Genomic DNA, 23440 nt, shown 5'->3' on the forward strand with positions numbered 1-23440 from the left:
TTTGTGGAAGCTGCTCTTTATTTGTAAAAGAAAGAAAAGACTTCAGTCATTGTCTGCTACACGTTCTAATTACATAAAGAAAATATCTGCGGAGACAAACGCAGAGAGTATCCTGAATCAAACTTAGGTAGAGTCAAATTTGATTGAATTGCTTTCATATTTCATACATCTTTCACTTTTGCACTCAAAGAACAGTCAGTTTTTTTTTTATATACACAGAGCGCCGATCAACAGCGCTCCTCCACTCCACCCCCAACCCCGCCCCGGGTCTTTTATACAATTAATTTACATCAATTCTGTGCCCCCCTCCCCACCCCACCCCAGCGTAGCGACAGGCTAACCGTTAATCAAGACACACTCCATCCTCTCATAACCCGCCCGCCCCCGCCCCCTCCCCCCCGACTCCCACTGAGGAACTGTAGTGTGGAAAGATGTGTGCAACATGAAGACAACTCTTTCACATTCAGAGTAACGGCAGCCTTGAATACGGTCAGTGAGTCAATGGCATGCCAAGCTTAAAGCGAATGGAGCCCACCGCCCAGTGCGACGATTCAGATTCGTGGATGAAGTGTTTCTCAACAAGACAGGAAACTGATCCATTGCAAAAAACCCTAGGCACAGAATCGACTATATACTGTTTACTGACTCATACTCTAACCCCTGCACTTTAAGTACAATGGAGATTGTGAAATCTTTCATCTAGTAAAAAATTTTTCTTAACACAAAACTCAGAATATTTAGTGCTCTATCATTCCGCTTAATAGGTGTAATTTATATAACAGCTATTTTTAACTCTACCTCTCAATGATAGTCAGAGATCCTTGTTTAATGCTGAAGCACTCCCACAGGTGTTCAATGTACTGTAGATTTTACATTATTATTTTTCCCCAATCTTAAACCAATAATCATAAATAAATACAAACAACACACAAGGAATGTCTACTGTAAACACGGTAAAAAAGACAAAAAACTAAACAGGTGTAAACGTCATTAGCATCACTACTTAGTGACAGTTAAATAACTGTAGGGAATGGATGACTGATGATCGGATCAAGAAAGGGAAGGACCGCTCTCCTTTTTCTTCCACCACCTCACCGCTGAACATCAAGCCTTTACATCCAACCACAGTATTTTCCAAATACATAACATCAAAGTTTTCTCAGCACCCATAACTATCTTTACAGATTACACTGTAAAATGGATAAGGAATCCTCTTTAGGGGGGGTTAGAAAGCAGCATCACTCGACGTCTCGGACAAGTTACAGAATAATGGGTGTGAGCTATCTCCAAACGTCATTTGGACATGGTTACCATGGTTTCTGACAGTCGTTGCACCATCGTGTTGTTGACATGTCTGTATTTGGGGTGGGGGTGTGTGTGAATGTTTCTCTGAAGAGTTAGACTGCAACGAGGACAAAGCTTTGCTGCTAAGTGCTTCTTCTTCCGAGAGACACTTTCTTCAAATTACATGAACTGCATCTGCAAGAAGGGCAACAGACGATGTTAGAGAACGGATGTGAACAGAAATAATGTGTCAGATCAGCTGACTGTTCACTCACTCCTCAGATCAGCACTGCCCAGTTAGACCTTGAGGATGTGATGCACTAGATTCACATACTGCGTATCTTTTTAGATTCAGTGTGACTTTGGCTTTCTGAGGATACTATTAACTCCGATGTGCACTCCTTACAACTGCACAACTAGTGAAAAGTAATGAGTGAAAGTGAGTCGCTGACAGTTGCCAGTACAGTTAGTGGCACATAGCAAACAGGAGCTGTGAATAGCAAATTTGGCAAACCTACTTTTCCAAAATGTAAATAAAGGAAGGCTTTAAAAAAACAATGAAAAGCCAAAACACATGGCTTCAAGTTGTAGCCCAAAGCGAAACTCACTGAATCCATGGAAACATTAGAAACGGAAACAGAAGTTAGGCTGGCATTAGCAGCTGTGTTTTGCTCTAACTGTATTTTGGGAAGCCCAGCCAAAGTTACCTGACACAGACAGCATTAGTGATGTCAAACACACTTGTAAGTTTTCATTCTGTGTCTCCTCTCTTGTAAAATTAAAAGTAAAGCATGATTGACTGAAAATATAAAAGGATTATAACCTAAATCCACACAGGATCATGTTTGATTTCACACTTTTCAGTCTGATCCAACAAGATTTCATGAATTCTACATAAATCAGTCGTTAATGATGATGACTTATTGCTTGTTGTCTTCAGCTTCACTCTTTCAGCGTCACACTTAAAGCCCCCATGTTTTTGTTGTCATTTAAAAAGCTGAAAATAAATAAATTCACAAAAGAAATGTTTGCTTAATTAACTACAGATGACAAAATCATTTCAGCCGGTACTGTAAAATGGACTGTCAGCCGCTAACTTAAGTAACTCAGGGAGCCAGTGCATAGCAAATGGTCAATAAGTTCAATTCACAATGGCCACAAGAGTCAGAGAAAACAGGTGTGAGCAATATGTGATGATGGAAGAACAAAGGGTCAGAATGAGTCTGGCTCTGATAAAGATGTGGTAAACCCATCAAATCAAGCAAGAAAGCCAAGCAACAGAGGCCGAGATAAAACAGATTGAGAGGAGAAAAAGACATGTAGCACCTAATCAGATGAGTAAAAGACAATAAAGTATGCAATGATTAACAAAAATGAAAAACAAACCAAAAAAAAGGGCAATTTGCACTGGGCATGCAATGCATGCAGGTGCGTCCGCAAGCAAAGAGCATGCTGTACCTAAAGAGATGCTCTACAAGAAATCCTTGAGAGAGAGGTGTGCAAACGGGTCCTGTCCAGGGGCTCGGAGAGGACTCTGGCTGGAAGGACTAGAGGCTGCGGAGGGCTATTTCAGGAAGAAATACAGGAAGTAGGAGGACCAGAGGAGAAGTCAGAGAATCAGTACAGAGACTGTAGGAGGGATGAAATTAGTCTGGAGAAGCTCTGATGTATGGACGAAGGGTTAATAAAAAAAGTTGATGTTGGAGGGGGAAAAACAGGGAGTCAGAACGATGGAGATGATTCACAGTTTTGTTCCTTTCAGCTCGACGGAGTGAAGGGTCCATTGTTAAAACTGTCATCATCCTCAGCAGTATTCACACTGACATTTACACAGTGACTAACTACGGTACACGTCACAGCACAATGGATACACCTATGTACTCAACCTGATAACTGTGCAAATAGATACTGACTTCACTGTGCATCTGCTCGGTGCTGTAGTCAGACTGCCGCGCACCCACCTGAGCACTAGACACAGAGCCAAAGGGGTTGGGTGGCCTCATCACGGGCTGGCTGTACATCATAGTGGGTGGAGGATTCATCATCCCCATGGAGCCCATCGGTGGAGGCTGCAGAGTGTTGCACAGAGATCAGATCAGAGGAGACACTTCAGTGATACGGCGGCAAAGTTGTTTGCTTTATCTGAGGCCTTCTCGTCCTTGTTGCCATTTCTACCAACTCCATCTGCTGATGAAGCTCATGCCTTGTAATCAAAAGACTAGAGCTGCTACTAAATGGACCTTGATGGGCAAGATTGTACTTGTATTTGCACTCTTGTAGGTGTAGCGTTGAGCGTCTTAATATAGTTTATGTACGACCACTGGAGGGCAGCAAACACAAGCAGCTAAATTTAGCAGCATGAGTAATTACTGGACTTCCAACCATGGGTGTATCAGCAAAACAACTGTGGTGCATAATCCCTGTGGTTTCTGTTATTTGTAATTTAAAAAAAACAGAAATGATAAAACATCATTTTCATTTCAAGAGAAGAAAAAGAACGAAGACAACCTTGTGTCAGCCACTACTATGAAATATTCATAAGCCGAGTGCGCTTGAAATATAAAAACTATTGTGAACCCTCCAGTGTTCATTTTATTTATGAAACCTAACAGATAATTCACAGCGGCAAAAACAATGACTCACTTGACCTGGTTTAACTACGTATAATTAATTCTGTAAATGATATGGAGCAGGTAAAAAAAACAACAAAGGCATTTACTTAACACAAACCACGGCTGCCATTAATTAATTATCAAGGGGCCCCGGGGCAAACATTTGCTGGGGCCCCCACAGATCCCACACCCCAGATTAATTTAGGCACATGCACCACATGAGCACCATATAAACTAATTTAAATCAGCATGACAGATCGTTATTGACCTTGAGAATATTGTTTGACAAAACAAATCCAGACTCCTACTCGCCTCCTCTTAGGCTTTCAACCGCCTTACACTGGACTTCATCAGGACTAGCCTCGCGTCACCAGGCTCTTCATACAGAGAGGAGAAGAGCCTGGTTTCCGTTCACTCTGAATTTTATCTGGATTCTGGTTCCGGTCTTGAGATCCGGAATTCACCAAAGTAAAAGTGTTCACCAAAATAAAACTTAAAGGTTGAATATGTAAGATTACCAGAACAACAACAGAAAAAGAATTCCAGCAGTCGATTGCCAGGCCGTTGCTAGGGACTCCGCTCTGATCAGAGGACAGCAGAGGAGGAGAACTATGCAGGATATTTACCTTATGTTTCATTTTTACCGTCATTTTTACCTCTGCCTTCCACACCGCTGCTGAAAACCAAACCTGCGCTCAGAGCCTCCGCTGTCACTGCTCTCGTCAAGTTGGGAAAAAAAAAAAAAAAGGAGACTCTCGGTGGCACCGAGAGTCCGCGACAGTGTTTATGACAGATAAGCCTACACAAATACACCCATCCTAACATGTATATGATAATCCATTGATCCACCGATTGATTATTAAAAAGGCTTGGTTGGAAACAAACGCATACGACCGGGAGGAGGCAGGAAAACAGCGGAGAATTGAGCCACATGTCGGCTACGGGCAGGTACAAAAGTAAAAAGAACGTTAACAGAAAGTCATTGTCGAGCCCGTCAAAAAAATTAAAAATAATAATTCAGAGTAAAAAACATTTTTTTAATGGAAAAGCAATACTTTCATTCTGTACCCCTCTAAATGCCCCCTGGATGTATTATTTTTGAAAAAATATAGCTTTTAATAAATATTCTACATATTCAACCGTTAAATAGAAAAAAATAGATAATAACTTGTAATATAGTTAAATACAATAAAAGAAAAAGGTTAACTTAATGGCTCAGGGATTTTCTTGTAAATTATATTCTTTAAATGAAAAAGTTTCACAGCATTTTTATTAGCTTGGTGCTTTTATTTTGACGGAAAGGCCTGTCTCTCTCGGGCTGGACTAATCAGAACTGTGTTAGGAAATTAAATCGTTAAAAGCTTTTGAGCTCACATTTCAACAGATACGTCTCCATGACAACAGCTGAAAGCTCAACTGGATATGAACTACAAAAAATATTAATCTGAATGTACTGAAATATCTGATTACTGTATATTTTTTTCCACAATACTGACCATGCCGTATCCCATCATGCCCGTGGGTGTGGTGGCAGGGAAGGCCATGACTGACGGTGGCTGAGGAGAGACAAACGGGACAGTGAGAAATAAAATAACATGAAGATTGTGTATTAAACAGCATCACATCATGACGACCACAGTCACTTGGCAGTAAAATAAGACGTAAGGTAAATCAGAAACAGGTTGTTGTGAGCGCTACAGAGAGAGGTCTGTGTGTATCACCATGGAGACGGGGTTCCAGGTCGTGGTTGGCGCCGCCTTGGGCTGCCAGTTGGTGCCACCGGTCATCCTCTTCTCCCCCGGCTGGCTCCAGTGGATGTCACTGCAGATTAAGACAGTGGATGTTAGCACCAGCTTGTAAGTGCCCTGAAAGCACAGAGCTGCTGCTGTTCCTGTAACACTGAGCCTCGATGCAGCGCTTACTTTTTCATCGTGCCGTTCCCGATGCCAAGGTCTGAAAGGAAAAATTCAAACAGGAGGCGGTTGGTTGGGTGTCGTTTTGTGCTCTCGTGAACATGTGCTTTAATTAGTGCAGCTTAAAAGTGAAGCAGCATACTCACTGCCGACAAGGTTGGCCAGGGAGGAGTCAAGGTCATCTGACACCAGCTTCTCTGGCTGCTGACTGGACGGCTGGTTGGAGCCGGCGAGAGTCGGTTTCAGGATGCCCCCGGTAAGATCTGACGAGACAAACAGAGCCACTGTGATTCATCAGCTTACAGAATATGAATCGTTAACTACTTTTTGAAATGGAGTATACAATTATATAATAATGTTTTTTTTCCAGGATTAACTACTGAAACGTTTGCATTAGAAGATTAAAATCCCCAATACTATTATATCCTTTTTGTGGCGGAATTTTGACCTTTTTTATCTTATTGTGAAACTACTTACCAGTACTACTGATACTTGCAGAGTATATGTAGAGTTTGTAAAACACTGATTAAGACCCTCTTCCAAAACAAAGTGGTTAACTAAGTCCAGTTCTTCCATTTAAACCAGCAGTGTTACAGAGTTATGTTTTCACTTAACAAGACATCTGAACATATGGTGCTGTGTGAAATTACAAAGACATATTTCATAATTTTCACAATAAATAAATAAATCAAGAAAATATTCTGCACATAAATCCACAATGAAAAAAGTGTTAATTGTAGCTTGCAAAGACGGGTTGCTATAGTAACTAAAAACTGTTGATCTCTAAAGCGTTGTTTCTCAACCAGAGGTACTCGGACCCCTAGTGGTACTTGGTGTTATTGCAAGGGGTAGTTAAAACGATAAAATATCATTTTATTGAGTAACTTTTACAGACATTTATCATTTTACTAAAATAGTGACCGGATCCATCGTTATTGCCTGAGCTGCAGAAGCTTTATGTTTGAGTGGGAAACAGTCTCCATTCATTTTCTTAATTGGGTTTGTATTGTGAAATATTGCACAGGAAGATGGTGTAAAACTCCCTAATGTGCAATGTTCAGTGTATTGCGACTTTTGAAATCACATATTTGCCTTCAGGGCTGTTAATAAATATGCAATGATGCAATTAAAAAGGCTATTTCTATTTCTGTCAAATTGGTTTGGGACTTTTGTTTGCCCCCCACCTCAAACCTGGGTAGTGGTGGGGGGTCCTCAGGGTTGCTAAAAAATATGCAGGGGGTCAAGTGCCCTGAAAAGGTTGAAAACCATTGCTCTTAAGTACATTTAAAAAATGGCTTCAGGTTAAAGGCAAGAGCACAGTGGTTGCAGATACTGACAGTCAGTAGTAAAACTAGTGCAGAGGAGAAAACCGTTCTGGGAAAACTTCTTGCACTGGTGACTTGTGAGATTGGGTCGGGTCGTTGCAGCTGTATCTGGTGTCAGGACCAGACACAGCTCTCTGAAACAAATTACTGCTATCATGACTTCCCTGGTATTGCTTCAGTCAACCATAGCTAGAGGTGTTCTATCAAAGAGCTGGAGCAAAAAGCAGTGAACCGTCACACAAAAGGCCTTTCAGATACTGCCGCCTCCTTGTCTTTAAACCTCTCATGTTTGTCTTGTTTTTCGCATGAGTCTGTTTTTCAGCTGAGCGACTTCTGTTTGATTTTGTTTTGTGTTGAACACAGAAGACGGCTTCACGCAAGAACGGCCTTTAATTCATCACCTGTGCACTACAATTAAGCTCGCCGAAAACTCAACAACTCAACAGAAACCCACCGCACAGGTACAGTACTGCCATGTTTACTCGTGTGTGTGATTGTGAAATCCTCACCGTCAGAACTGACGCTGTTGGTGCCTGCGGCTTTGGCTCCGAAAACCGACTCAAAGTCCACTTGGAGTCCCCCTGCTGACTGCTGTGGAGGGCCCTGTGGCGTTGAGTATCCTTCATAGGAGGCGAGAAAAGAAGACAGATGCAGTTACACAGTTACATAATGTGAAATTACTGAAAACTATCCACTGCTTGGACTTTTTCGTTTCTGCACTGGCCTGTGTGGGTTACAGTGTCCATATATCAATCACTGGATGCTTCTGCCGGACAGCTCACTCTTCTCGACAGATCGGAAAACTAGCATTGATCTACTGCTGAATGTGCTTCAGTACTCTACCTCTGAATAGACCTGCTACAGTAGAGGGCTCAGAGGGGAAGGGAGCCTGGTGTGGGAGATGCTGGGCAATGGACACTGGACCACAGAAGGAGTCTGACACGCCACAGGAAGCAAGAAGAGAGAGACAAAGAAGAGAAAGAGACGGAGAGAGAGAGCAAAAGGAGAAAGACATTTCAAGACCAGGCCAGAGAGACAGGTGGGAAATGACAGCAATACAGACAGGAAGAAGACAGCCAACATGTACAACACTGTTGTAGTGGTGAAATACCAAGTGTTTGAAATAATTAAAGAGTTGTAGAAGGATACATTAGTGCAGAGTGTTAAAGCAACCCTGAGGCAGAGACTGAAGGAATAGTTTGATATTTTGGAGAATACGCTTGCTTTTCAAATAAGACAATTGATACCAACCTTCTGTCTGTACACTAAACATGAACATAGATGGTGCGACCCTGCAATAAAGCGATGTATGAGCTGAACTGGTGGTGTCTGTTAGTTCAAGTGCCAAGATGTGCACCTCAATACAGCATTAAAGCCGGGGTAGGCGGGGTTTGTTTTGAAAACAAGCCTTCAGCTCCCGGTATCTTTGACCAATCAAATCTATTCTGGTCTGGGGGTTCCTGATTAGTTGAAGGGCCGTCCCTACTCTGTCCTAACAAATCGGAAAGACAGAATAAGGCCAGCCCCTCAACCAATCAGGAACCCCCAGACCAGAATAGATTGGATTGTTCAAAGATACTGGGAGTTGTGGGCTTTTCAGGCTGCTGCATACAGAGACATAGAGAAACACTGTGACCGCCCCAAACACAGAGCTTTCCTTACTGAGAGTTGAATGGGAAATATATTTATATAAATATTTTGTTTTTAAAACAAATCCTGCCTACCCCAGCTTTAAGGGTTGGTTGATATTCAAAAATACTCCATGTATCATGCTCCAAATGGGAAGTACTGAATGACAATATCACAAATAACGCTATCACAGACACACTCCCCCACCCATTTAGAAAACTCTCCACATGTGTGTGTGTTTGTATCTGGAGTGGAGAGAACTGAAGAGTGAAAAAAGTGAAGCACCAAAGTAAATACAGTATATCCATGTTAAGAATAAAAACAGTAACTGAAGATGCATGAACTTATATATCAAAATATCATGATAGACAGAACAAGATCCAGGAATGTCCTGGAGATTGAAGTTCCTCATCTCTGCACTGAGATTTGTGCTTCACACAGTGAGGACAACGCCTCAGAAATATTAAAAGTTGTTAATCAATTAATTAGCAGGTGGCTTAAGATTCATATTCACTGTACAGACACTAGAGTGGTGTCAATCTTCTCATCTAACTCTTGGCAGGAAAGCCAAGACTGTCACAGTTGCACCTTTTATTAAATGTCAAACTTTTCCTCAAATATGAGTTAATGTCCACATTTCTATGGTAAATATCAAAATAATGGCCCTGGGGGGGGGGGTATTTGATAGGATCCTATGTTTGCCAGGGCTCAGGAAACATAGGCTGAGATGGTGAGCCATCATAGTACCTGAGATGGAGTGTTCTATCCGCACTGTGCGTTTGTAATTGGTTGAAACGGATGAGTTTGTGTCAATAAAGGGATTGTAACGATCTGGAGAATCAAACATAGTGTTGGTAAAAGGAAGAACAGGTTTCAACTTAAAGCTCTACGGCATGTCTGAGTTACAACACAACATCAAACTGTTCATTAAAAGATAAAGGATGAAAGGTAACTGTGAAGCGACATGGGTGTATGGCCTCTACAATGGGACATGGAGGGTCCTGGTTTAATACGGAGCAAGGGGATAAGGTCTGCTTACACTATAAAAACAACAAGATCTGAGCTTGGTATGAGCTACAATGATGTGCATTTTTACAGTAAGAAAGACAGAGAAAAGATAATTTAAACAGTTAAACAGTCAGACTACAGCAGCACAGGAACATGCGGACTAATCATGCGTATACAGAGAAATGAACAAGAGCGACAAGACTTTTAGAGGAGAAACAAAATGAGTTGTTACCACCAAACATTTCATGACCGGGTGTCCTAGAGGGAAAGCTAACACCGTCTGAAGACACGACAGGTAAGTGAGTGGCATCGACAACGAGTTTTGAGAGGAAAGGGTTGAGGTTTGGCATGGAATCATCTCCAGCTTCAGCAGAGGTGAAAGGATCTAGGCAGGCGGAGGGAAAAGAGAGACAGAACAGAAGAGGACAGAGAAAGAGTGGAGAGGAGTCAGACAACAACAAGAGAAGGAGAGCATGCAGAATACGGTTGCCCGTGTCCAGAAAAACACAGGACGTTGGGTTTTTTCGGAGGGAGGGTGTGGAGGAGAAAGCTCCTCACCTGCCCACGCTGTCGCCACTGGAAGCCCTGTTGAGCCTGACTGCATGGAGGGCTGGAAAGTTGACTGCAGGTCAAAGAGGTCACTCTCCATCTTCACTGCACTGCAGGGAGGGGAAACACAAAAAAAGCCAGTCAGTCTTTCACCACTTCACAAGCAACACACAAAAACCTCCACAGTCGCATGACTTCAGTCCATTTGCAGACACACAAACTTCATGTTAAATTGTGTTTTTTTCTTGACTATTTTGAGTTGGATTTACACTTTAAGTGTTAAAACTTTCTCATCATTGTGTTTTAGAAGCTTTTTCATTCCAACGCATTTCACAGGTTTTGTTTACATCTTCAAATGTTGTGTCCTTACGTCAAAATGTCAGCTATGATGAGTGAACTAAACATCAGTAGTTTTACAATTCAAAATGATTCGTAAAAGGAATTTCTACTGAAACAAAAGCAATTAACTAGAAACAGCATTTCCTAACGGAAAATGCGTGTGAATGCTGAAAGCCATTGCTGAACCATGCTGAATTAGCAGAATAAATTGACAAAGACATGCGGAATGGCATACAAGAAACATGTCCAAGGAAGGAATTGAACCCACAACTCCATGAGTGGTAACCTAACACACTAACCACATGGCCACAGAGGACCTGAGTTACAATGAGCTTTATACTATGAGAAATCAAAGACTGTCCAATGACAGCTGAATAATTGGAATCAAAAGTCAAGCAATGATGTGAAATGACTGAGGTAGGAATCGAACCCATGACCTCATGATCACTAAACCTTTACTCTGCCACTCGGCTACAGAGAGCACACTGCTTTCAAGACTGTTGTCATTGATTGTAATGTGATGATGTGCTGCAAACTGGTACGAGTAATCAAGGAGATAACAAACACCTGTAACCAACTGAAGGTGGGGGAGGGTAGGTGAATTCTACCAGTGACGTCCAATAGTGGGCAGCGCAGGACAAGAAATGATGGATACAAATCATTCAAGAGCTTTGCTTTTCTCTGCTGCTCCAGTGAATTCAAATCTTAGAGCAGTAGTATAAACAAGAAACATGTCCACAATCCTGGACCTCATGATTGGCAACCCAGCAAACTAACCTCTCAACCACAGAGGGAGATAAAACATGCAGAATTTTATACCGTGATAAATCAAACACTGTCCAATGCAGCTGTAGTTTACACAGTTTAAACAAGGAGCAAGTTATCAAAAATCAACAGAGGAAGACTGGTGGAATGATTCACTAACAAAGTGGTCGGGGCTGGATTTGAACCTGCAACCTTCAGTACATCAGCCCAGTGATCTAACCACTTCACCATAGTTACATTCACTGAGAGAAGGGTAAAAGAAATCCCTGTATAAGAGGCTCACTGACTTCTGCTTAAAAAAAAAGAATAGAGTAGAAATGAGCCACATCAAGTAAGTAGAGGACTTTTCTGTGACTTGTGTGACTATTTTTTGGTCAATTCAAACAAAGTATAATGCCCATTTCAGTGAATTACAAAATTGGAATCAAAAGTCAAACAATGATGTAACATGACTGAGGCAGGAATCGAACCCATGACCATGATCACTAAACCTTTACTCTGCCGCTTCACCACAGAGAGCACACACATAAGCATGTTGCCATTGTAATGTGATGATGTGCTGCAGACGGTGGCAGTAGCAAGTCTCTTTTTTTTTTTTTTTTTTAAAGTATATTTTTCGGCTTTTTTTTTTTTGCCTTTATTTGATAGTGATGACAGTAGAGATAGACAGGAATTAGCAAGTCTCTTAACGACCACCTGTAACCAATTGAAGGTGGGGAAGGAGAGCAGAATTCAACATAACATAACAAGAGTGCTGGTCAAGCTATAAATCCTGCATAGCCCCCCCCCGCATAATCGTGTAAATAATCGTGATTTCAATATTGACCAAAATAATCTTGATTATGATTTTTGCAATAATCGTCCAGCCCTAGTGTGATGGTGAACAGACTCAAATCGGCAAGTGTGTGAGGCGAACAGATGCTGCAATTCAAACATGTGTACTGGTTACTTCCCCAACTTTTCTTTTTAATGGAAATCTCACAGCAGATAGCTGTGCAAACAACAACAGCAGCAGCGAGCCGTATGTCATCCATGTTTGTTTACACTTTGTAAAATGTGTTGACATGGTTGCCTAGCAACTGCGTTCATGGGGGGGGGGGTCACTTCCGCTAATAAAGCGAGTCACAAGTTAACTCAACTAACCGCATCTGTTGAAATCACTACACATTCTGCACTCTGTCACTATGGAGATGTGTCACTCCCACGAGAGTTTTTGCACGAGTTTGGTGCGTTCAGGTACCTTCAGTTGGTTTGACAAATCGTGTAGTCTGTGCTCCCTCATCTGGCGAAGTCGTAAAGTGTTTGATTCCCAGTTGTAATAAAAATCTGCTGAAGCCAGTCGGTTAGTGTGAACTCAAAGTCTTTTCTAACTCTGCAACGACTGTGAAAATCGCGTAGTGCCCCCAGCTTTAACTAAACAAGTGATAACATTGAAAACAATCAGGCCGTACCCATTCGAGCAGCTGGGTGTGGAGAAGAGGTCGATGGCTGGTGCTGTGCTGATCGTGCCTCCGGTGGTGGAGATGGGCGACGTATCAGTAGTGGCGAAGGAGGGTCTCTTGGAGAGTTCCTTGAGCCTCTGCTCCTAGATGAAACACGAGGTCCAGGTCAAATATAAAAGCTAACAAAATAAACTGTGGACACATTTTTATTCAATGTATGTGAAGTGTTCAGTTTTTCCTTTTTTGTAGAGGAACAACATCACAGACCTTCAGAGCCTTGAGTCGGGCCTGTTCCTCTTCGAGAGCTGCCTGCTTCTCCCGCTCATCTACTTTAGTGAAAGACATCCCCGTGCTGGCCAGCGATGAGACTGCATTTGACAGAGTGCTGGCCCTGGAAGGGGGGAAAAAAACACAAATTCATACTGGATGCTGCACAGAGGCTGCCATCACTGATCTACTGCTATAACTTAGTCTACCTTGCTCGGATACTGAGAGGAAAAGATGAGAGGAACGGAGAGACGGTGATGGGAGGATTATCTCACCTGCTGGCTGCAGTGGAGTCCTTGACCTTCTTGCCCTCTAAAGAGGCCAAGTGCTGCTCCAGAGCTTCGAGGAGGCTACTGGGAGCCTGTCGTGATAGAAAAGCACACTGTCAGCAAGTTCCTGAGACACAGAGGGCGCAGGTTATATGGACACCAAGGCCATAATGGAGTGGTGGGCAACCAAGATAGAGCAGAAAACACTACACACCATGAAATACACCACACTATTAAATCGGAGGAGAATGTAGACGGCCAATTGATCGGGAGGTTGAATTTGTTTGGACTACAAGCTTTGGGCTATTAGTTACCCACCACTGATCGATGACTGCATTCCAGCCCAAAAGCTAAACTGGATGAGAGTAACATCTGTGTGGGATGACGTACTGCACCACGGCACCTTCAACAACCTGGGTGTTGTTGAATCGGTCGTGTCTAAGCACAACAGGGGTGGCCATTGTTACAGTAGATGGAGCTACACTGGATTTACACCTCGATAATGAGACCAAAGTGAAACAGAGTTTTACCACAGCGAGTGTTTTGTCCCTCAACTGTTTTTTCACCACGATGTAGTAGACAGAGTCAGAGCAGAGGCATGCAAAAAGACAACACTGAGGCAAGTCACGGACATAGAAAAAGAGTGAAATGATAGTACTTACACAAACTGTGAACTAAAGTGGAAAGATAAGGGGGAAAATACAGAATATAAAGGTGGTGACAGTCAGAGGGGAACGCACTGTAGCTGCAGCTCCTGGCTAGTTAAAAGCGTGCATGTAAAATTGGTCCCCGCAGCACGACAGTACGTGCAGTTTATTTTAAATTGGGACACATGTAACTGTCTCTGGGGGTTTTTACTATTGCAAAACTTAAGTGTGGACTTTACACCTTTATTTACTGTAGGAAGAAGGAGAAGAAGTATAAGGTAAGGATAAAGAAGAAGAGGCAGAAGAAGAAATAGGAGAAGAAGAAGAGACCACCTCCTCTGGCAAACATGCACTCGAGGAGAAAACCATGCAATGTGTCCTGTTTTTAAAAAACATCTGTGTCGGGTGTACTCTACTGTAGTCGGACAAAGACAACACACTGATGGAAAAAAGAGCAATTAGAGTTGGAAATAAGAGAAAGAGAGCAACGAAAGTCTTCCTATTGAAAGTAGGAACCCTATGCTTACCTGTGAAAGGTCTGGAATGTCGCCTCGATCGATTCCCACCTGCTGTTGGAGAGAAAAATCTAAGTTACAATCGTGTCTCTGCTGCGTCACAACACAATTCAACCACTGAACAATCTCATTTACAGAGGTGTTTGTGTATAAAAGGACAAAATCTTTTAAAGTAAATTACCTCTGCTACTTTGAGAAACTCTGATATCCGAGTCATTCGGGTGAGAAACTTCTTGTAAATGTCCAAACCTTCTTTACACTGAGTCTTCTTCATGTCAAAGTATTTCTCTATTGGGTGACAAATAGAAACAGATTTTATTTCCAATGGGGGGTAAAAAAAATAAATCATAAAATTTCAGGGCTAAATTAATAAAGGACACAGAGACGACTGAAACCGAAAGTGATCCTTGAAGGTCTCACCGAGCAGGTTGATGATGCCTTCGTTGTACGCAGCAAAGAGCCGGATGGAGTCTTTGAAGAGGAGCATGAAGGCTGCATTGATGACTCCATTAGTCAGCTCGTTGGCATTGACCTGAGGGAAAACAATCAGCCAGGACATTTATCTCACAGCTTCTCCATACAAAACACACACACACGCACACATATAGCCTGTGTATGTGGACTCAGATAGTGCGTCTGACTTTGTTTGCAGTAGCCTCAGCACGATCTGCGCACGTGAGCTGCGGAGCCGCAGGAGGCTTCACCTTAAACTCACATTGAAATCGAGAAGAGCGTCCATCTGGTTCTGAATAATGGGGATAGTCTTGAGCAGCTTCTCTGTATTCATGGTCCTCATTACGCCGTCCACTCTGTGTGGACACGTGGAGAGTCAGAGCGGGGGGTGGCGATGGTGGTGGGGGGTGGGGGGGGTGGCGATGGGCACGGAGGAGAGAGGGGAGACGGGAAACAACAGTGAATCTCTTAACACATGACAACAAAGACATCCTTAGTTTACACTGCTTCTAGGGCAGTATCAGTTATTATTGTCTCAGAAAGTAGCCTATTAGAATTACATTAAATCATGTTGCAAATGTTTGGCATATTAGTATTTAATTGAAATTAATCTGTTATTTGATTATCAATAGTTGCCTTTAAATCCCAACACTTGTGTGATTCCCAATATTTGCTGAATCTTAGTTCTGTTTGCTAGTTGTGTTGGATTATGAATGTTTAGTTGTTCTCAGGTCTATCTAGACAGAATTCAAAAGTTCAAAAATTATATTTATGCTCTTTACATCCATCAATCCATCAATTGTCTACACTGCCTATCCACGAAGGGACGTGGTGGGAGTCAATCCCAGCTGTCACAGGGCGAGGGTGGGGTACACCCTAGAAAAGGTCACCAGTCTATCACAAGGCTCACATATGTAAATGAAGTAGGCTTGGATAAAAACAATTGACAATCACATGATCATTAGATCATTTATCGGTGAGGATTTGATGCATTTTCTGTTCTCTGTGTTTTGAATTTTGGACTGTGGTTAAAAAACAAGGTATTTAAAGGGACAACGAGGAGTTTTGGAAAAGCGAAGCGTTTTCACACTACATTTATGAGCCTCCGCGCGCACCGTAAAATTCTTTGACCGGCGCAAGACGGACTCAAGTTTTCATTCATCAATAATTAAAGTCAGGCGATTCGGCTGCGTTATTCTCATGACTCGCCACGAAGGAAACGCTGGTCGGCTCGACCAGAATCGCCGTTTATGGTCTGAACTACGACGGTACTGTGAACCTCTTTGAACCTCTGACTTTAATTATTGATTGATAAATCAAAGAAAAGTAATATTACGATGTCTTTCGAACATTAACCATTCTTTTTCATATCTAAAAAACTGAAAAATTACAATTTTGACTTGAAGAAAGTTCTTACCCGCGTTTCACTTTAGTGAAGTCAAAGGCAACCTGTCTGTATGAAACAGCTTTCTCATTCAGGTATCGACTATACCTCCTGATAAATGTGGACATGTCATAACCTGAGGGGAAACACAAGGCAGCAGGATCTTTAGTTACTTATTGTTATTTCTTTTTTTTTCTTTAGGATAACAACAGGAAGAAAAAATACCTTGTAACCCACTTTTGTCCAAAAAATTACTGAGGTTGAAAAGTGTATTCCTTGAAGCCAAGTACTGGACAAAACGCTGCGAGAGACAGGAAAGTTGATACATGTAAGCCACAACAAAAACAAGCTCTTGATTAATAACACATTCATAATCAGCTGTGAGCTTATTTCTTTCATCACTTGGCTGAAGCGTCTCACCTCGTTGCCATAGACCATGAGGTGGTGTGTGGTGATGAGTGACTTGAACACGACCACCCAGCTGGTGTTGGTGGTCCTCTCAAACAGCGAGTCGGCCAGCTGGGGAATGTTGACATTCATCTCGTTGGTGCAGTGGATCAGATCTGAAACAAGGAGACGGGTTCGTGAGACCACGAGGTTCAGTGGGCTTGTTATAATTAAAAAATAATAATATGCTGCTGTTTGGCGATGTGTGATTGAAGAGGGGACAGGGTCACCAGTATGAAACAAGCTGCACGGGCTCTCTTCCAATGGACCATGATGTATTGCTTAAATATTTTTAAATATCAGAGCTGCAAAGTATCATCATTCTTATCATGAAGTGGTAAATCAGAATTATCTGATTAAAATACAGATGTGCTGAACTGTGGCTTGAAAGCTCCATCATCATGGTCTTCAAGGTTCAAATGAAGTCAAACTCAACACAATTATCCCAAGTGACTACCTGCGTGTGTACACAGTGCTGATTTATTTTTCCCCTGAGACTAAATCATAAATTCAATCACACAGCTCAGATCAAATACTGCGTGAGGCACAAACAGTCGTGACTAAGAATCTCATCACATGGAGGATATTGAGGTGTTGAGTCACATCTGGTGAGGCTGGATTGAATTAACGACACAACGTCGTCTATACGCGAGTGGCAGAGTGTGCTGGTTTCTGATTCACAGACGGAGCACGCAGATTTCTCTGGTGTGTTTTCTGAGCTGTAAAAAAAAATCAAAGATTTCTCAAAAACTTTTGCAAAGCACTTTTCATCCAGTGTTAGTCATAGATAACCCCACGTACGGCGAGTTTCACTGTCAAACAGGCTTCACGTCGAGCTGGTGATCAGACAGACACCTGCTGCTGCTGCTGCTGCTGCTGCTGCTGCTGCCTACTACTAGTGTTTGGAATAAAAACAAATTTCCGATGTGACTCACGCTTCTCTGTGAGTGCAGTTTTGTTAACCTGTGACCAGCGTCAACAAATCCACAGACGACTGTTCATTACTCTATTTAAGTGGCTGTTTTACAAAGAGACGCTCAGTCAACACAGAACTGAAAATGCTGAATGGAAAACAGTTTCAAAAATTGAAATCCATCCAAAGCACATCACATTTCTCTCTTAAAAAACAAATCAATACAAAACTAACCAAATCAGTGTAGTTGGTTTGAGCTAACAAAAAAACCTGGATCTGAACAAAACTGATTGATACAAGTCATTTATGAAGCACAAATGCCAAAGACATGTTATTTATATATTTAGAATTTCTTGCTTTTCTCTGTTTATTACAAATTTAGACTGAATGTTTTGGACTGTTGGACATATTCATGTCGCATTTAGTCTAAACATATGAGTAACTGTGTGTAATTGTATTGTATTTTTATATATATATATTCTGTCTACACAACTGCTCAACTAAAAATGTACTGACAGATTATTTGACAATTAGAATAATCCTTAGTGGGATCCTTACTTGGCCTATTAATAGGACACTACACTACACTAAATAACTGAGGAATAACTGTCAATTCAAAACACGCTACAACACTGTGAGTACAATAGAGCAACATGATGTTCACTAAGGATGTTTTCCACATAAAAACATGAACATGATGACTATTAAAACCATCATCTTATGGAGCCAATACAAACAGGGCATCTCAGCAGCAGCAGCAGAAACCTATGGTCTTCATTGTAATTAATAATTTGCAGCATAACATCCTTCCAACAGACTACCATAACGTGCAGAGCATTAAGATGTTAACCACACATGCTCCGTCCCACTTCCTCTGCCTCGTACGCTCATCTCACATCCAACGTGCGGGTTGAGTGATGTTCGTCAAAGCAGCTGAGCCCATCAGCGCTAATGACCCCGCCATTCACAGCAGTGATCAGACTGACGGGGTAAATTGGGCCTCTCTTTCTGTCCTATATTTGACTTTTTCAAAAGGCAGGGGGACTCTAAGTAGGACAGGATAACCTTCCAGAGAAGCAGCAGCAGCAGTTAGTATGGGTGGCTGAACTGCCCAGAGAAGACGACGACGGGACACGATCAGAGAGGAGGATGAGGAGGATGAATTTGGGGGAGGAGGAAGAGCTGACAGCACTGTCATGTTACAGTCAGCCTGCTCAATATTCACACTGGCTGACGTTAATGATTTCTTATTGAATGAATTCATACGACACATGTAAGAGGCATGACATGGCTGATGGTGCTTAACTGTTACTTTTTTCTTCATACTGTTGGAAAGTGAGAGACTGTCTAACATTATCATATTTGTAGTTGTAGACTAGTTGTAAATGAGTATTTGACATTTGTTTGACAACTCTCTTGTCTCGCTTAATTGACAAATTCCAGTGAGAAACAACTGTGTCGTACTGTCGTCCTACTTTAAAGTTGACACATGTTTCAGAACTTTTTGCCCTTTGACTCTGATCTGAAGACCAGATGCTGTTTGAAGCTGCACAGTCCAGGTTTGAGACAAAGGCTGATCATGCTTTTCCTGTTTTAGCTCCAAACACTGTGGAACAAACTCCCCCTCAGTATTAGATCAGCTGAGTCAGAGACACATTTTGAAATGATTTTAAAACCAGCTTATAGAGACCGGCAATTGTTGTAGCACTTTTATAATAATATCTCCTCCAAAACTGCATGTTGCTCTTTTAATACACTCACTGTAGAAATTGAGTTCACTCACTTAGTTACTAATAGTATAACACTGATTTATGGCCCAGCAGAAAGAGCTGACTGTCAAAAACAGTGACACAAAAGCACAAGGCTTCATTATGTATTTCTCAAAATAAGTTGACAAGAAAATGCTGTCATCATGGTATCGCTTTAAAAACACACTGCCACTGGCACTAGTATCAATAACTAGTACACTTAATTAATTATTCATGTTAATATGTGATTGACTGTTCTAGCCATGTGTGATAATAACCTCTATGTCTCTATGGTTTTTAGCTCACTTATTTGGACAGAAGTCTGTGAAGACATAATCTAGGGCTGTGGAAAGTTTGGAGACTAAAATGATGATGGCCTGATCATTAAAAATCTTTAGTTGCCACCCCCGTTCTCTAATAAAACGCAGATACCTTAAAAAAAAAATAGACAAAACATCATAAAAACTACCCAGTCTGAATACGTCTTTAAAAAACAAACTTGCTGCTGAGCTCTTCCTCTTCCTCCTCGTGGCTGTCACTCCAAACATCAAGCCTCCCTTATGTTTCAACGCACACCATGTGACTACCCATGAGCTCGTCGTAGGCTGTCTGCGCTGTGTGTGTGCGCGTGTGTGTGTGTGTGTGCACTGAGACACCTCAGTCACGTTGGATCCCTGGCTGGATTGTGACGAGCCAGCGGGGTGTCACTCTGCCAACTTCCACTCATCTCGCCTCAGGGGAGTCACCGGAGTGGCACAACAGGTGCGAAGCCTGCAACTTTCACATCAAGCCAAAAATATTCACCACGACCAACCAAGATTAACCTGCAAAGAACCAACCACCACCACCCTCCTCCTTTACTGTACAGTATATCCATCAGCTATATCTCATCCCACAGACCAAACTGATGAGTCTGGTGCCTGATGATGACACAGTATCCACCTTTTTTTTTTTCTTCCTGTAATGGCACTGAACTCCTCTGATGATGCAGAACATCATACAGTATAAAACCACTTTCAATGCTGCCAACATGCATTTCCAAGTGCAGATCGATACGTAGAAAATCCACCGCTGCATCCCTGAGTACAGACGGACAGCGGCTCCTCTGACTTGTGAGAGCACCAGACCAGACGAGGATTTAGGGCTCTGCTGCTTATGACAGGCTGTAGGTGTAGCAACCCTCCTCAGACACCAACTTGTCATTTTTTTTACTCTCTCTTGCCTGTAGAGCAGGTATCACATTACTCAATCACTTCAACGACAGTGCAGGACCTGGGCTGAGACACACACACACACACACAGAGAGACAGAGACACACAGACACACAGACAGACAGACAGACACTGGTCCGGCTGCAGGTGCATCATCAAGATGGGAGATGAAACTGGACTGCAAGCATTCCTGTAAATGTTGACTCAGGGCCTGTGAGGAGCAGGCAGGGGCCCACCTGCTCTTCACACTGGGCTCTCCTTTACCTGGTATACAACACACACACGCCTGCCTTACTGCTGTCTGTGTGGGGTAAACACTGAAGCTACGAGCTAGTGTTTGAATGAATATGAGAATGATAAAGACGAGAGCGGATTGAACAAACCCAGACAGACAGCCAGCCAGCCAGCCAGCCAGAGCAGCTAGTTTTAGCATCAGCTGAGGGGTGAATAATAAACATTTACATCACCCATACGCATCATTAAAGGCTGCTACAGCCTCGTAGCCCTTTTAATATCGCACAGCACTGTGTCAACAAGGCCTGTCCTCGATGTTAAGACAATATAATGTGTGTGTGTGACAGGAAGCAGCAGTAGCATGTAGCCTGTCCTGAGGCTTTGAGGCCTTGTAGCTTCACCATCGCCATAACTGAGCCCGGCGAGCGGCGTCTCTGTGAGAGGGGGGAGCCTCAGCCTCAGCCCGCCGTGATTTCACCCACAACACCGTGGTGTTTAGACATACTCACAATCCAAGTGTTTCTTCTTGGGGCCCATTATTTCATGAGTGGTGGCCTTGCAAACAGTTTTGGACACGGCGGAGCCCGTCACACTGTGCTGGGCTGCAGTTATCCTGTCCGTAATGCTCTGCCCCGACATCTTCGCTTCAACTCACTGCAACAAAAGGCGGTTTTAAAACGAGGAAAAGAGACGAGAGCTTCGCCTCGGTTTGTCTTCGGTTGTGGAGCCTCAAAATAAAAAAAAGAAAAAGAAAAGAAAACCTCCACCTCCTCCGCAACCTTGCCGGACACCCCCCTTCTTTTTTCCTTTCCCACCTTGGTGGAAATATTAAAATCAAAACTAGGCTATGGCAGAGCAGAGCCAGAGGAGGGCGGAATAATAAAGGGGAGCGGAGTCTTAACAACAACAACAACAATAGTCACAAAAAATGTTGATATGTTGCTTTCATGACCAAATGCATTCAGATTTCTGGGTTGCAGAGTCCGCTCGCTGACTCATCCGACCCGGGTCTCGGTCTCGCTCTCATCCCGATGTGGCACACCGGATCCCTGCGTCTCCTCCAGCTGCCTCCCTCCGCCGCTCCTCCAGTCGCCGCTGCCGCTGCTGCCGCCGCCGCCGCTGCTCCACCGCTTCCTCCTCCTCCTCCTCCTCCTCCTGCCGCCGCCGCTGCTGCTCGCTATGAAAGAAAACGACCACCGAGGAGGGGGAAATGGCGGGCCTTTTTTTTTTTTTGCCTTGTTCGGAGTGTTAAAAACAGTCAACCTGCAGACCTGCAGTCGGATGTAAGGCCTAGCGCACAGCAGCTGATCGACGTCCTGCGAGCTCCGCTGCGGTGCAGGTGCAGCTACAGCGACTGACCGCAGACCAGCTGGGAGGGACAAAAACGCACAAATGCTAAATCACGGGAGGCCTGGGTGTGAGGATGAAGCCTCAAGCGCTCAATGAGCAGCAGCAACAGGCCTGACAGTAAAGAATGACTTTAGGCTACTTATTTTTTATTTTATAGCATTAAATGGCCCACCACCACTGTAATACTGAGTTCTGAGACTATTCTCTCCCAAACTATATAGACATGCTATTTTCCAAATCATGGCATTTTTCTAATATAAAAAACTGAATGAATATCTTGCCTGTAAACCAGATTTTTGACATGTTTAAGGCCTAATTTCCTCAGAGCAACAGATATATTTTAGTTTGACAGTGTTCAAAGGATAAATTCACCCAGACCAACTACCCTTACCACCTCCATAAAGTGCCCAGAGGCCTAAGACCCAGGGTTTAACAGCATACCCTGCTTAGATTTTCCTCAATTGTAGAGGGGTCCTACATTAAAATTTACTTCTACTAGGCCTACCTTATAAAACAATCCCAAGGTCCTTTCATTACGACCTTTCCCTAAAGCTTTCAGCTGCAGATCTTCATGAGTCTGTTCTTTTTTCATGGAGACAGAAAAGTCAACTCTTTTATTTTTTATTTTTATGGTTTTTAAAGAGTTAAGGTGAAGCAGTCCTTTGTTTATTTCAACAGGTAAAATTAACTAACATAGACTGAGACCACAGGGGGGCAGCACAATGCCACGGTTATCTCCAAACATGACATTTACCACAATCCCCCTTTATGCTATCAGCCACAATTGCAGGAAGAAGATGAATATCAACTTTTGATACTGTCAACATCCCCCACAAGTCAAATGTGAAATAAAAATAATTCAGTTCACCTTTGCCATTTTCACAACAATATAAATCTCAGTTTTTATGTTGTATGTATGGCCTAACAACTGATTACACACAGTTCAGTTTTAAATCACAGCTGCCAATGAATTTACTGCAATCACAATTGCATAATCTCTGATTTTCAAGGAGCAACACGTATATTTTTAACCTGATTTTGAGTCTTATAAACAGTAAATAAAACATGTTAGTTTGAATTTGATCAATTTACACACACAAAAAAAATTTATCATCATCAATCCTTTAGTCCAGTTA

General features: G+C 42.5%; 1 protein-coding gene across 21 annotated transcripts; it reads right to left on the reverse strand.

The window, feature by feature from the left end:
- On the reverse strand, positions 1-22318 carry picalmb (phosphatidylinositol binding clathrin assembly protein b). 21 transcript variants are annotated; one of them, XM_085796231.1, is made up of 23 exons: positions 21464-22318; positions 16822-16964; positions 16627-16702; positions 16435-16537; positions 15280-15373; positions 14985-15096; positions 14746-14852; positions 14577-14618; positions 13409-13494; positions 13134-13257; positions 12876-13003; positions 10330-10430; positions 10004-10156; positions 9511-9594; positions 7978-8070; positions 7644-7754; positions 5956-6072; positions 5819-5849; positions 5618-5717; positions 5393-5452; positions 3198-3353; positions 2743-2848; positions 1-1479 (listed from the first exon to the last, which is right to left on the reverse strand). In XM_085796231.1, the coding sequence occupies exons 1-22, from the start codon at positions 21591-21593 to the stop codon at positions 2756-2758; spliced, it is 2244 nt and encodes a 747-aa protein (XP_085652357.1). In that variant the 5' UTR covers positions 21594-22318; the 3' UTR covers positions 1-1479; positions 2743-2755. The 21 variants fall into 21 exon arrangements, with proteins under 21 accessions (XP_085652357.1, XP_085652359.1, XP_085652355.1 ...); XM_085796233.1 differs by having other exon boundaries at positions 3246-3353; positions 12876-13009; XM_085796229.1 differs by having other exon boundaries at positions 12876-13009.
- Positions 22319-23440: the final 1122 nt, after the last annotated feature.

The sequence above is a fragment of the Trachurus japonicus genome, chromosome 13 (assembly GCF_045865225.1).
Source record: "Trachurus japonicus isolate A0001 chromosome 13, Traja_1.0".
Lineage (NCBI taxonomy): Eukaryota > Metazoa > Chordata > Actinopteri > Carangiformes > Carangidae > Trachurus > Trachurus japonicus.